At 39.7% G+C, this 14,153-nt stretch overlaps 1 protein-coding gene across 1 annotated transcript in view; it reads right to left on the bottom strand.

The window, feature by feature from the left end:
- The window catches only part of HFM1 (helicase for meiosis 1), a 58,041-nt gene extending 44,555 nt beyond the window's left edge, over positions 1-13,486 (bottom strand). The window contains 11 exon segments of the mRNA XM_066624566.1: positions 165-326; positions 421-498; positions 1,215-1,366; positions 2,310-2,442; positions 3,578-3,648; positions 6,139-6,186; positions 7,340-7,605; positions 9,473-9,532; positions 9,534-9,564; positions 12,192-12,304; positions 13,425-13,486. Of these exon segments, the coding sequence (XP_066480663.1) occupies positions 165-326; positions 421-498; positions 1,215-1,366; positions 2,310-2,442; positions 3,578-3,648; positions 6,139-6,186; positions 7,340-7,605; positions 9,473-9,532; positions 9,534-9,564; positions 12,192-12,304; positions 13,425-13,486 (1,176 nt within the window).
- Positions 13,487-14,153: the final 667 nt, after the last annotated feature.

The following is a 14,153-nucleotide window of genomic DNA, read 5'->3' as shown; positions in this document are numbered from 1 at the left end:
TTTAAGTATACCTTTGACTTTTTAATTCAAACTGTCACAACAATGAAATGAATGGAAACACGCAATGCAGATCTCTTTTCTTCTTTAACTTAAGTATGTATATAGGCTTTTGAACAGTAAGAAGCACAAAAAGTGTGGAAATAGCATGTATTAACTTTTCTTACATCTTCTGCATTTGGAATTGTTGCAGAAACTGCAACAAATCTCATGGGGGATACTGAGGTCGGATTCTCATGGTGCCATGAAAGGGAAGACTGAACAGTTTTCATCCGGCTGACTACAACTTCGAGAGTAGCACCACGACTCTCATCTTTCACAATATGTACCTATAAAGTGCAATAAAAGATATGTCTGAAATAATATGCCCAACATGCCCTTTGTACAGTATCTTCTGTTTTGAACAGTGTCTTATTGCTATACCTCATCAATGAGAATCAATCTCACTAGTTGAACTAATGTGTTATCTCTCCATTTTCTAGTCATGCTATCCCACTTTTCCTAGTAGAAAAAGAGAAATAGAGAGCTTATTATTCATTATTAATATTATTGGAGTAATCCATCACTACTATTCTTCCAATGACTTTAATGGCTTTTTGTGAGAATACAGCTTGGTGATATATATTGGCATTATTACTGTTGCACTGCCATAAATGTACAATGGCTGCAATGCTAACAAAAAATACTGTTTTTAACAGATTCCTATACCATGCTGGTGACATTTTAATGGAAGAGACAATTCCAAAAATTTATGCATTTATCTGGATATTTTTACCCAACTTTTCTGTCCCAACAGAGGCTCTCAGAGTGGTTTACAACATGTTCAACATATAAAAATTCAACAAAAAAAACTAGAACAATTAACTAGAACTAGGCCAGCTGGCCTGCACTGTATCCAGCCAATACAGAGGGTGGATTCCATGCAAGTCGGAGTAAGGGGATTTTTTTTCCTCTTACCCCCATTGCACAGCAGCCACCTCAGTGGGGCTACTGGGATAACTTTTTATTCACTTGGTTGATACAAATAAAAGATATGGTTGGGAAAAATATTATGAAGTTTTTCCATCAATAGAATGGATGAAAAATGAAATTTATATATCAGCAACAAGTATAGCAGCTGCATGAAATTATTTTTAATATATACTTAAGTACAGTATCTTCTTTTTAATAAAGATAGCAATATCAGCAACAAATTGTGTGTGTTTTTTGTAACCTACTGGAGTAGTCAAAATAATGTGAGCATGCTGAATTTCAAATAAGTCGTCCATTGCTGTATCTCCTGTTAGTTCCTTACAGATGAGTCCAATGGGTCCAAATTTTTCCTTCCAGTCATCAAAACGTTGACTGCAGAGAGCTTTTATTGGTGCCACTAAAAACAATACAGAGAAGTAGCAAAAACCAAAGAAACAGGATGTGCTTAAACAGAACTCCAAATACATCGCCACAATTATCTGTTTCTCAAACAAAAAGAAAACTCTCATAATTGTTTCTCACAGTTTAATAGTAATAATAAAATATTGAATTAAAAATGTTATCCTTAAACAGGGTGACCAGATACGATGGAAGACAGAGTGCCTATACCTTTAACCATTATCTAGAAGAGGGAATTTTGGCAGGTGCAGTTTTTTAAACCCTTCCATGCTGAGCTGCACCTGCTAAAATTCCCGTTTCTATACAGTGGTTAGAAGTACAGGCACTGTGTCCTCCATTGTATCTGGTCAATCTGTCCTTAAAGAATTCCACTAATTGTTCCAATGTAACATAAACATTCACTTTTAAGTGTATCCTGCACTGCCATTTTTAAGACATGGCAATCTTATCAGACTTCCTTGGCCAGCACTTTGGCTAAAGGCGATTATACTGTCAATGTATGTATTTCTAAAAGTGGGTCTGCCAGTTAAATGTTTCTCATGTAGCATTTCTTCCCTAAGAGACATGGAGGGGAAGGGGAGACTTGGGAAACCAATAGAGGATGGTGGGAAGCTCTGCATAGAAACAGAAGCAGAAGGTAGGCCCTACTGACATTGATAAGACAAGACAAGGTTGGTAGGAAGGAGTCAGAAGTCTGAGGGTCTGCCAGACCAAACATGAGAAACAGAAAGGAAGAATGTCTTGAGAATAACATGTGCTGCCTCAAAACAGATCAAAAGTAAAATATGTTCATCAAAGGATGCACAAGTTTGTCGCTACCACAAGTCTACATTCAACACGAAAACAATCATACATAACAAAATAATTAGTTAATAAGATAGTTAAAACAAAATAGTTACATAGTTAATAACAATTAGCTCTTCAACAAGTAGTATACTTACTATAGACAATTTTAATATTTAACCAAGGCATTGGCACTCTGATTAATAATCTTGTAACTGCAAGCTCAAACATTACAGTTTTTCCAGAACCAGTCGGTGCACAGATCACAAAATTTCTGTCTGTATAAAGGAGCTGGGAAAGAGCAACAAATAATAAATGAACCAGAACGAGGCAGGTGCGTCTATTTTGATTAATATGCCTGGAAATATTTACATACAACATTTTGTTTATTATCAATGAGTTGCTTTACAAACTACCGAATCACAGATGATATGATACTGCTCAATTTTTAAAAACTAAATGTTTTTGTATCAGGTGTGAACTTTTAACTTTATACAAGGGCAAAAAAGGTAAAACAGAAGCCAGATTTTTTTTCCTTGGTATCTGACACTTAAGTACACTACAAAAGATATGTGGTATCTAACACTTGGTACCTGACACTAAGTACATTACAAAAGAAATGTGGTACAGCTAGGGCTATTATGGAGCAAAGCCTGCAGTAGTGTTGCAAACACAAAACCTATTCTCAAGACTCAGGAGGCATCAGCACACATCAAAAATGATGGGCAGTGACAGTAGTCTGTCATTAAAAGCATACCACAAGTTTTGTTCTTCAGCAACATTTTCAGAGGAAATTCCAAAGTCATCATCCTTTAGCAATTTTTACTCGTCCATAAATTATAAGAATAGGTTACGCACTAAAGTTTTGACAAATTCTGATGTTATGAAGAACATTCAATGCATGCTACTTTATTTCTAAAAATAAGGTCACATTTCAAAAGGCTTTCTCTCTAGCAAAGCCATTCTATTTAATGGTTTGATGTTGCAGAAATTATAAAGACTGCAGTGATTTTGGCACACCAGTCCTAAATATTTCAGATGGCCAAACAGCTCAAAATGTCCTCAGGGAATGGCATGGTTTGCAATGTTTTGTTGGCACAGATTCTTTGTGTGCCTATCTTAAGAACTTGTTCATTTTCTAATACAGCAAGCCAAAGAATCAGACATTAAACTCATTGCGCTGTACTTCTGCAGCCAGAGGCAAGCAGCAAAACAGAAGGTTTATTGAACTTCCTAGTTTGCTGCCATATAGGGAGGGAGACTACACTCAACATAATGGACCACAAGTCATGTGGACTAGGCTCATAGGGATCAGAAATTGATAATACTGTTATGAAATTGGCAACAAAAGAACATTTCTTTAGACATTACCATAAATATAAGAATAATTCAAAATCAACACTAATAAGAACTAGTTCATACTTACATCATCTAGAGCCTTCGACTGAATATAATTAAAATACGGGAACTCGCTGAAAATACTTCTAAACTGAGTAGCTTAAAATCATTTTAAGGAGTCAAACAATTTAGTGGAGAATGGATAAAACTGGCAGCTCAATCCAATCTAAAACCTACCCCCTGCCATTGCAGGCACACCAGGGAGGCGAATGCTACAACCCATGGGGGGCAGTAAGAGAAGTCTCCTTGGCCTATGTGAACTTTTGTTCACTTGCCCTGCTGAAAGCTCCCAGAGTCCCTATGGGACTCCTCAGTCCTGCATCAGCTATGTTGCTGACACAGGACCAAGACATGTAAAGGTGGTGGAAAGGGGGAGAGATAGGATTTGGCTGCATTCTCATAACGCTGAACCTGCCTTCTCCCTCATTCTGCCTCCCTGTTTTCCCAGAAACTCTCCTATTTCTACCCCTCCCTTGTTCCACCCATCACCACTTTACCTTTCACCAGTGGATAGTGGCCTGTCAGCCAGCCCATGTACACAACCACCAGAGATTGGGCTGGCAGCCTTACCGCCTGGCTGGTGGTGCTGCTAGACTGTACTACACTTCTGCATGGCTTCCGGCAGGATCCAGGCACTTCCGGTGGATCCTGTCTGCTCTGCTGGCAGAACATACATTCTGCCGTGGAGGATTTATGTAGAATTGGGCTGCCCAACTGTAACTTATCTGTTCAAATACTTTATGTACATTTAAGTGAAGATATTTTAATAGTTCCAGGTTTAGAGAGAAAATTTCCAGAAGTGTTGATGCCACAAACAAATCACTATTTTTTCCCCAAAGAAAAAGCAAACATTTTGCAAAGGCTTAAAATATATGCAAAAATACTGACATCCTAATCAAACACTACAGCTTCTGTCCTTTCATGAATGCAAGGTATTTCTAAGAAGCAGGAGGGGGAACCTCCTCTTAATTCTGCAGTCCTGTTGCAGAGATTGTCCAGCCTGCCCATAGTGGATTTTCAACAGAACAAAGGGTTGCTATGCCAAAAAAATAGTAGGGAAGTTTGCTTCCACAGTTTCCTACTGTGCATGTTCCTTAGGATACAAGCCTATTGAACCACAATAAACAAACCAGTCCAGTTGCCTACTAACACCGTACACTTATACACCTCACACGGGCAGCCCAATCCTAAACTGCCCGGAGAGTGGGGCTGCTACGGCACCAAAAATTGCTGCTGCAGCATCCTGAGCACTAACCAAGCAGTGCTGGCAGTACCTCAGGAGAAGGCGACTTTTGTCCCCTACCCACAGGTAAGGCAAGTAGCCCCGCAATGGAGTTACTCGATTCTGCGGCAACCCTTGAGCTGCAGTAGAATCAAGAGCCTCCGTGTCGGGCCTGTGGCCTGACACGGTCGATCTGGATGAGGCAGAGCTCAACTTCACCAGTCCTGTCTCCCTCTCACCCCACACCCTCCCCTGGCATGCCTCCTCCCCATCTCCCCCCCCCCCCGTCTCTCCCTGTTCCAGAATGCCTCTTCCCCACCTCCCCCGCTCACCTCTCGGCCACACTGCAGTTTGGGCGACCGCTGAGCAGCGGAGCACCTGCAATCCACCAGCAGTAGCCCAGCACCAGCTGGTACTAAGCTACCTCTGGCACTGGGCTGGCATTGAGGATCGCGAACGTGCTTTACGGCATGTTTGTGACACTCACCGCTAGTGGGTGCACTGATGGTGCAAGCTCAAGATTGGGCTCTAAGGAACTATGATTTCATCTATTGAATTATGGCCAGGATAAAATAAAGAGCTCAGAGCCCAATCCTGAATTCTGTGCACCAGCCCTGCTCCAGCGCTGAGTGTTGCAAATGTGCTGTAAGACATACTCATGACACTCAGTGCTGAGTCAGTGCTGTGCCAGCTCAGCACCAGTCCGTGCTTAGCCCAGCATCAGCCAGAAGCCTGCCGCATGCCACCCAAAGCAAGGGACAAGTTCTGGGTAGTGAAGAGGTTAGTTGGGGGGGGAAGTGTTCTGGAGTGGGGGGAGAGCAGGGGAAGGTAGGGGAGGGCAGGGCAGAAGTGGTAGTCCTGTTCTGCTGGATCCAGAACACCACATCAGGTCTCCCAGCCCAACACAGAGCATCTCAACTCTGTGACAACAAATAGCCAGAGCAGACTTGAGTAGCCCCATTGCAGGGCCTGCACCCTTACCCAGAGGAAGAGGATGAATGTTTTGGAATATTTGCATATAAATAGAAATTTGGGGGATGGGGCCCGTCTAAACACAAAATTCATTTATGTTTCATGTACCCCTTAAATACATAGCCCAAAGGTAATTTTATACTATATTTAATAATTTTGTGCATGAAACCAGGTTTGTGCATGAAACACAGTTTGAGATTTTATTTCTTTAGACAAAAAAAAGAGTCATGTTGGCGCTCAAAAAGTTCCGTATTGCGGAATACTCCGTATTTTGGAAATCCGGATAAGGAATGCCCAACCTGTATAGCTTTTTCAGAGTGCTGTATTCCAGATAATGGAATTAAGAAAAGATACTAAAAATGTTAGTAAGTTTCGTATTCTACATAAAAGGATACGGATTTCAGTTACAGACCTCAGAATCATCAAATCTTTTTCAGTTGTGCCTACTGAATGAATATTTCTTTTTTAGCCATTATTTGTCCATAATATCCATAAAAAGCAACTAAAAATATAGAGTACCTCTACGACTTGAAAAAAGGAAATAAATTTGCATAAATGATACTGTTTTCTGTAAATATTGCCTTTGTTAGCCAATCGCATATCTTCTTGTATCAGCAGACACGCTGAGGATGGGATGTAATTATCACTATACATTAGCTCCCCATTGCACTGTATACTTGTCACGAGTCATAATTAATATGGAAGTTGCAGGTAGGTAACCAAGTGTTCTGAGCTGAGAGAAAGCTGTAGTAATCTAAAAACTTACATGGGTAGCCAATTGGCCTGAACTGAATTGAAAACTATGAACTAAAATGATTGTATGATTATGCCCTTCTTCACAACAGAATCCCTGTACATCTTACACAAACTTATCAATAAAATGTGACAGGAAGAAAAGTAAGTGATGAAGTACCTATGGGGCAACATATAAGAGAACCGCAGAAGAGAAATAAACTTATGGAGAGGTTTTGTGGCAACCCATTGGACTGCCTGATGAAAAGAAACTTACTCCACAGTGCAAAAGTGTAGTGCTCCTACCCTGTAGCTTCATGCCAATGAAAAATCCTCTTCAAGGGCAGTAACCACATATGTTCCCTATCCTAACTTAGCATCACACAGTACTCTAAAGCCTGTGCACCTTGGGTTCTTCTTCACCTTTACACTGCCTAGAGACCTTTCACTTTAGTATCAGTGTGAAAACAGAGGGAAAAGGTAACGTGAAATAATCAGGGGGGTGGAAGATATGAAGTACAAAACTTGCTTTTCATCAATTCCCATGTTTGGCTTCAAAATAAGATAGCACTAAGCTCTTTGAGACTTACGTTTAATCCACACCATTATGATTACTTGTGTTCTACCTGGCTTAGGTGTACTTTTCTGCGAGTCACATCATTTTTTTTTCTAATTTGCTTCTGACCTTCCACATTAATACTTTGTTACTTACTTCACATTACTCAAACAGGCTTAACTATTGTGTATTTCCTGGCTCCATCTACAGTTCTGTTCATGAATATACACTATTTACAGATATTGCATGAAGCCTATATTGTAAATAACTTTTATAGGGGAAAATTGTAGAGAACATTTGTAATTTACCTTCCACACTAGAAGTCTTTGAAACACGAGGAAATGCCTGTGCTTTTACAATTCCTTCTCCACTTGCCGAGTCAGAAAAAATATCATTTACATTAAGCAGACTAAAATCTGAATGTTGAGCTAACTGTATATTATTTTGCCATAGGTCTCCTTTTTTCACTTCTTTATTAGTAGTAGTATTACAATGTGTCTTCATCTCTTCCATGGCAGTGATGCTGTCCTTGCAGCCTATACTTACACATGTATAATCAGTTGGATTAAATAAGCTGTAAAAATGCAAAGATATTTTCATCTTATATACAGATACATACTGACACATCAACTTACATGGAAATTACAGCTATTATTTATATTACTGTTTACAACACTTGCAAAAAACAAAATATCTTGTTTGTTACTTAAAACAAGCTTGCCCAACTTGACCTACCAAGCTAAAAATAGCCCAACGCCTGGCGTGGCAATCTGCTAGACATTTGAAACACACACCCTACTTTCGTAGTTCCTGTTAAGAAACAAAAATTGGAGGTTTACTCATCTACTGGTGGTCCATGTTCAAGTAGTGCAGATCTGGGCCAATAAGGACAAGATAAATTCTTGTTTCAGATGTGAAGTAGTTCAAATTGAAAAGAAATATACATATGAACTAGTTGAGTGTGTCCAAAATAAGTGTGTCCAAAATTTATATTAATGGCATGTTCCCTTCTCAAACCAGCAATGCAGACCAGAGAAAGAGGGACTTGCTGGGGTTTTGGATGTTACACCTCAAATTTAATATCCAGAAAGGAACATGTTGGATCTCCCACGCAGTGAGATACGTAGTCACTATGCAGGTAATAAGTTGTTCTTATTAAGATCAGGGCCAGGGAGGGGGTTAGGATATTGGTGGTGGTGCTGCTGCTGATCCCACCCTTCCCAGGACCTGATCTGCCCATCTCCACCTACTCTCCACCTTCCTCCTACCCCGTTGAGCCTCTCCCTGCCTCTGGTCTGCCCTCCCACCATCCCCCACCTCTCTCATCATTCTACCTGCTCCGGTGAGCAGGGAATCCTCCAATAGCAGGGGCAGGAAGGCACAGGCCTTCCCACTGATGCTCCCGGTATTGCACTAACTTGCACGCTGTCGAAGCACCTTTTGTGACAGATTTTGACTGCTTTATGATAGTCAGCACTGTCACAAGATGCTTGCCACCATCAGGCAGCGAGGGAAGGATTGGGCCCAAAGTCATTCATATTGACCCTTCTGAGAATATCACATGGCTTATCTATGTATTTCCAAAATGAGTCACGGAATACCTGGACAGGTAAGAAGAATGGAAAAGTGTGTTTTTCTAATCTATTGTAAGAAGCAAAACTGTTTGCTTGTAATGCATTTCTTGCTTGTTCTCAGTTGTGACCAGTGTACTTAACAAGGAAAAGAACTCACTGGATAATATGCATTTTAAAAATTTACTCAACCCTGGACTTGGCTGAATATCAGCATTCATTATCATTTAGTTGGCTTTCAAGTAGACTCTTGACATTGCAAAGATAGATTTCAAGAAGATTTTAGGCTTAGTCTACACATACAGCACAAAGGAAATCACATTTTTGAAAACTGTTTTATGTTAAAAGTTCTCTGCAAGCAAAAAGCTAGTAAAGCAGGACTGAGCTAAAACTTTTCTTTCTGCAGCAAAGAGGCAAAATGTCTATTCCATTCAAACTATGGGAATGTTGTGACAGGCTTTTACATGAACTGGATTGTATACATGTGACAACAGAAAGTAAGTAAAAGATATGCCAGTTTCTCTACAAGATGCCACAGAACTAGGTCTTTTTCAGGATTCTAAGAGGGCATGTGATAGTAAGTCAGCTGCCTCTTAACTAAAGTAATAAACTAAACCCTGTGTTTAAATCCTTGTAAAAAAAAGGGTTGTGCCTAGAGCAAATCTAATTACTGTATTAAAACATTGCCAAGAGGAAGTATTCCAGTTTTTTTCTTACATTCAAAAGAATATTAACACAACCGCCTCGAGCCCTATTAAGCACTTTCATTTCAAAGATCAAAAGCTCAGTTTTTGACAAATGTATCTAAAATAATATGGTTCTGATATTTGATGAATTATTATAATTGGCTAAAAAAAAACACACTGTTACCTTTTCCTGAATTTTGAACAGGCGCTTTTATCACCATCTTCTTCTGGAAAATTCATTAATTTCTGAAGACTTTCTACAAGACATTTGACAAGCTCTGTTTTCATACTGATCAAGGTCTTAGAAAAATGTTAGAACCAGACCCAGGTCACTCGCCTGGAAATGACTTTTATCTACTTCCCCAACATTTAACTCCTATAGGTTCTGCTTGTTAAAATTCTTACTAAAACACATGCATTTGAGGGAAGGAATTATTTAAAAAATGTATACCCCATCTTTCCATCCCTGTGGGGTTGACCAGGGTAGCTTACAACTATTGTAAAACAATACATCACAAATCTAAAAATATTACCATACCTAAAACGTACAGAACCATTTTAAAGAACATAAAAAGATGATGATGATGTAAATCAACAGAAACTTTACAAACAGAAGGCCCACTGAAACAAATGAGTCTCAGCCAAATGACTGATGATTGACCATTTTGGATCTCCCAAGGGAGGTGTTTGATAGTTTGAGCACACTACCAAAAAGGATCTGCCCTTGTTTCTACCAGTAATGTCTTAGTGACAGACAGGACTCGGGCAATCATGTATAGGAGAAGGTTTTCTTTCAAGCATCCAGGTCCATATAGGGCTTTAAAGGTAAAAACCAACAACTTAAGCTGGACCCAGAAACATATTAGCAACCAGTGCAGATGGCTGAGCACAGGAGTAATGCAGACAGACCTGAGGACCCTTGAAAAGAAAATTTAGGATTTGATCTGTCAGTAACGCTCTTAAAACATGGTATATTCTATTCTTTGTATATCATGCCACAAAATGACAAAGGCCCAAATCCTAACCAAATTTCCAACACTGGCATAGCTGTGCCAATGGGATGTGTGCTGCATCCTGCAGTTGGGTGGTACTCACAGAGGCCTCCTCAAACTAAGGTAATATTTGTTCCCTTACCTCAGAGCTGCATTGCCCTTACGTTGGTGCTGGAAAGTATGTTAGGATTGTGCCCAAAGAATATTAATAAAGCCTACCAGTCACCTCCCTAGAAACCATATTATTGCTGTCATGGTTTTGTTGCAAGGTCCAAAAAAGCAAGACTCAGTAGTCAAGGGTGATCATTTGCAAGCTTTTATTTCGTTGCTAGCAACGGGCATCTCATGGGACTACTGTCCAAAGCATTGAGAGCCAGTATCAATGTTAACCGGACTCTTTATAACATTCTGGGTTCTCTGTTTGAAGATTAGATCTTCCCATTGGCTGAAGTTTGACATCATAGATGGGATAACTCTTAATAGGCTGTAGATAGCCTTAGAGACACTTGATAGGTGAGCTTCAAGTTACAGGTTTCCAAATAAGGTAAAATTAAACAATTAAACATATTGTAGTACAAGGTTTTCAAGAACCAGCAGGGGATGCTATAACATTATTTTATCCAGGACTGTCTCTCTTGGCAGAACTTCAAACCCATTTCTTGGCATACATCCCCTTCAGACTCTTAGGATGGCCTTGCTTGAGCCACCTGTCTTATCTCTCCTGCATTCCTTCTCCTGTTTTCAGCAAAATACTGTGGGGCCCTCTGCAAACTCTGTTAAGCAAAGTCCTTCAAACTTCCCTTAACAGTTTCCCTAAAATTCTATGTCTTTATTCTATATAACTATTGTGACCAGTTACTTTGAGTACACTTAAGGGTATAGTGGTGTATATACTTGCTAAGAAGTGATCTCTTCCCTCTTCTGCCTAGTGGCTAAAGTGTAATCTCTTTGAGCTAAGGCTTCAGCCAGCTTCTCGTTATTTTTCTTATATTTTAACATAAAACAAGCCAAACTTCCACTGCATCACATTTTCTTTTTAAGAAATCCTTCTCCCATTTACCTTCAAACAAGTTACTCAGATTTCCTTACATTACATGCACTAGGCAAACTGCTCTCTCCCTCCCTCCCTCCCTCTCTCTCTGTCTCTCTCTCATCAAACCTGCACCAACCCCCTTTAACATTCATTTCTCCATTTCAGTCACAATTCAAACAAGACTGGTTCTCAAGGATGCTCTTGCTTATCTAATTAAAATGTGTACTGTCTTCTAAATTTGTCTCTTGCAGGGTTAGCTAGCTAGACGCTATTTTAGTTTGCCAAGAAACATTGCCAACTAATAAGCCAGCAGCTAAAACTTACTTCTAATGACTACAGTTGTTGCATATATGTGTTTTCTCAGCATTGTGAAGTCCTTAGCGAGTCGTGTACTTCTGCCAGTGATGAAGCCTATCTATCTTTGCCTTAGATACGACTCCCTTTTCCAAATTCCAAAATGTATCAAAGCAAAACTTCAAGGCCCCAAGGTCTCAGCTTCTGTGAAACTAGCAAAACAGCTTTCTAAAATGAGTTTTTCAAGCAGCTTTTCTGTGAGACTAACTATGATTCTTTTAGATGAAAACAGCCTTTAGTAGTGTGGTTTTTAAGCTTTTAAGCTTTTGCCCCAATGGCATATTACCCTGGTTATTCTGCCACCTTCCATCAGTTTTATTGTGCTTCCCTAGCTTGCCAAGTGCTATCTATAAAATATTTCATTTGTTATTTTGAGTATTCATTGGGACAGGAGTTGTACGTATTTGAATGGTGTTTTCCAAAATAGTTTGTGATATTTGAAGCTGGCAATTCCGTATTAGTTTCGTTTTTTTCCCCCTAAGAACCATACTTTCTCACATTAAACTAAACATCAAACACTTTACCTTGCTGTTTACTTTTTTCCATTTCCATTTGTAGCTCTTGTGTAGGTGGAATGTCAAAAACAGACGGAACAGGTGCAAGATACCAGTTTGTTGGCTCTTCATTTTCTAGATGCCTGTTTCCAACATATTAACATGAAAAAAATTAAGTGCTGTCTACCAAATTGATGATAAACCACAGGGGAACATATTGACTGTTGTGTCACTTTTAACTTATCCTTTTTAAAAATGACACTTCTAAAATGGGGTGTAAGATTTAAAATATAAGGATTATATTAACCCACTCCAGCTCAACATGCATTTAGTATGCAATACAACCCATTTATATGATTACGGTCTCCAATAGTCTGAGATGTTTTGCTATCTGGTGCATAATCGTGTACAAGTGAACATATAGGCTTCAAGTCCCCTACTTGTGTTTTTCTACAACCCAAAATCTTTAGGTGTGGAACTAAGTATTACAAAAAGAAAAATGAAACAAAAATAACCATTCATATACAAAATAAACTACATTAATTATTATTGCAGCAAATATTCAAGGGCCTGCAATTATATGATGGGTGAAAATAGAAGATCCCAATTATTTCTAAAATACTAAAATATTTTGATAAATATAAATATTTTTTATAAATATAATTTGTTATATCTTGATGAAAGTGAAAATCTTTTCCATTTAGCTGATGCTGATGCAAAATGGCTACCGCTGGTGGGGGGGGGAGTTGCGGAGGTCTCATCTGAGTCAGCCTCTCTGACATGGGGGGAGGTCTACTCAAACCTGTGCTAGCTAAATAACCGATGCAGGTACACATGGACCATGCTAAGGGATCAGGTCCGGGAAGGAAGGGATAGGATAGCGGTGGCATCAGTGCACCGCCTCCTGGGCCAAATCCACCCATCCCTGCTTCATACCTGCCCTGTTTCACCCTTCCCCACCCCCGTTCCTCCTCCCCACCGCTCCCACCTCTTTAACTGACTTTCCTCCTCCAGCAACCAGAATGAGATGCAATAGCATGGGCGGAAAGACTCAGGCTCTTCCACCAGCACTCCCAGTAGTGCACTAAGTGGCATGCTGTTAAAACACTTTTTATGACCGGTGCTGACTGCTTTATGGAAGTCAGTGCCAGCACAGGAGGCATGCCACCAGCAGGCAACATGCATAGAACTGGACAGAAAATAAATCAGCTAGTAACCCTGCCTCCCACAAGTATTATTTATTAGATTACAAGACCAACTTACTTTGGCTTTGCAACTGGTCCTTCAAAAAACAAACTATCCAAGAAAAGGGCAGAGTCTGTCATTGTTTCAAAAGGAGATGCTAATTTTCAATAAACTGGGGAAAAAACATATATAATTAATTATAGCAAATATGAGCATATTATGTTCTATAAGACTGCTTCCTATTTGTTATGGTTAGTCCTGAGTGGAATTTGAAAAAGAAAAATGTTAACATTCATAAGACCGGTCAAAAATTTGTTGCAGAAATTATACAGCTGTCTGCACTGTGCAACAGAATCTGTGTACGTTGACGAACACTGGGCTACTGAAAGTGATGCATTCTGGTTAGCATGGGGCCAATGGCTTGCCAATTTTGGGAGAGGAAACAGCAGGCAAGGCAATCTATCCTGGCTGCCTTCTTCAACAAGAAGTCTGTAGTTCCCAAGGATGTGTAGCTCCTCTCATCATCTTCCACCACTGCCATGTAGGAAGAGTGAAAGCAGTGGTGGTCAATTACATAGCAGGCTCCAACCTAATGCACCAGTACATATAGACTGTGAACACATCTCCATTACAATAGTGTTATACTGTAATTGCTTTCTATAGAGTTGTTTCATACAGTACTCTGTTTTCCAGGAATCCGTCCACAACATTATAGAAAACATTGCAGTATTTGAAGAGCACAGGAAACCTGCAGAGAGAAGGGGAGATCAGCAAAAACTGCCTTGTATAAATGGGCCTTCTTCTAAT

The sequence above is a fragment of the Tiliqua scincoides genome, chromosome 4 (genome assembly GCF_035046505.1).
Source record: "Tiliqua scincoides isolate rTilSci1 chromosome 4, rTilSci1.hap2, whole genome shotgun sequence".
Lineage (NCBI taxonomy): Eukaryota > Metazoa > Chordata > Lepidosauria > Squamata > Scincidae > Tiliqua > Tiliqua scincoides.
Note: the sequence above shows the minus strand (reverse complement) of the source record. Positions and strands in the feature narration are given on the sequence as shown.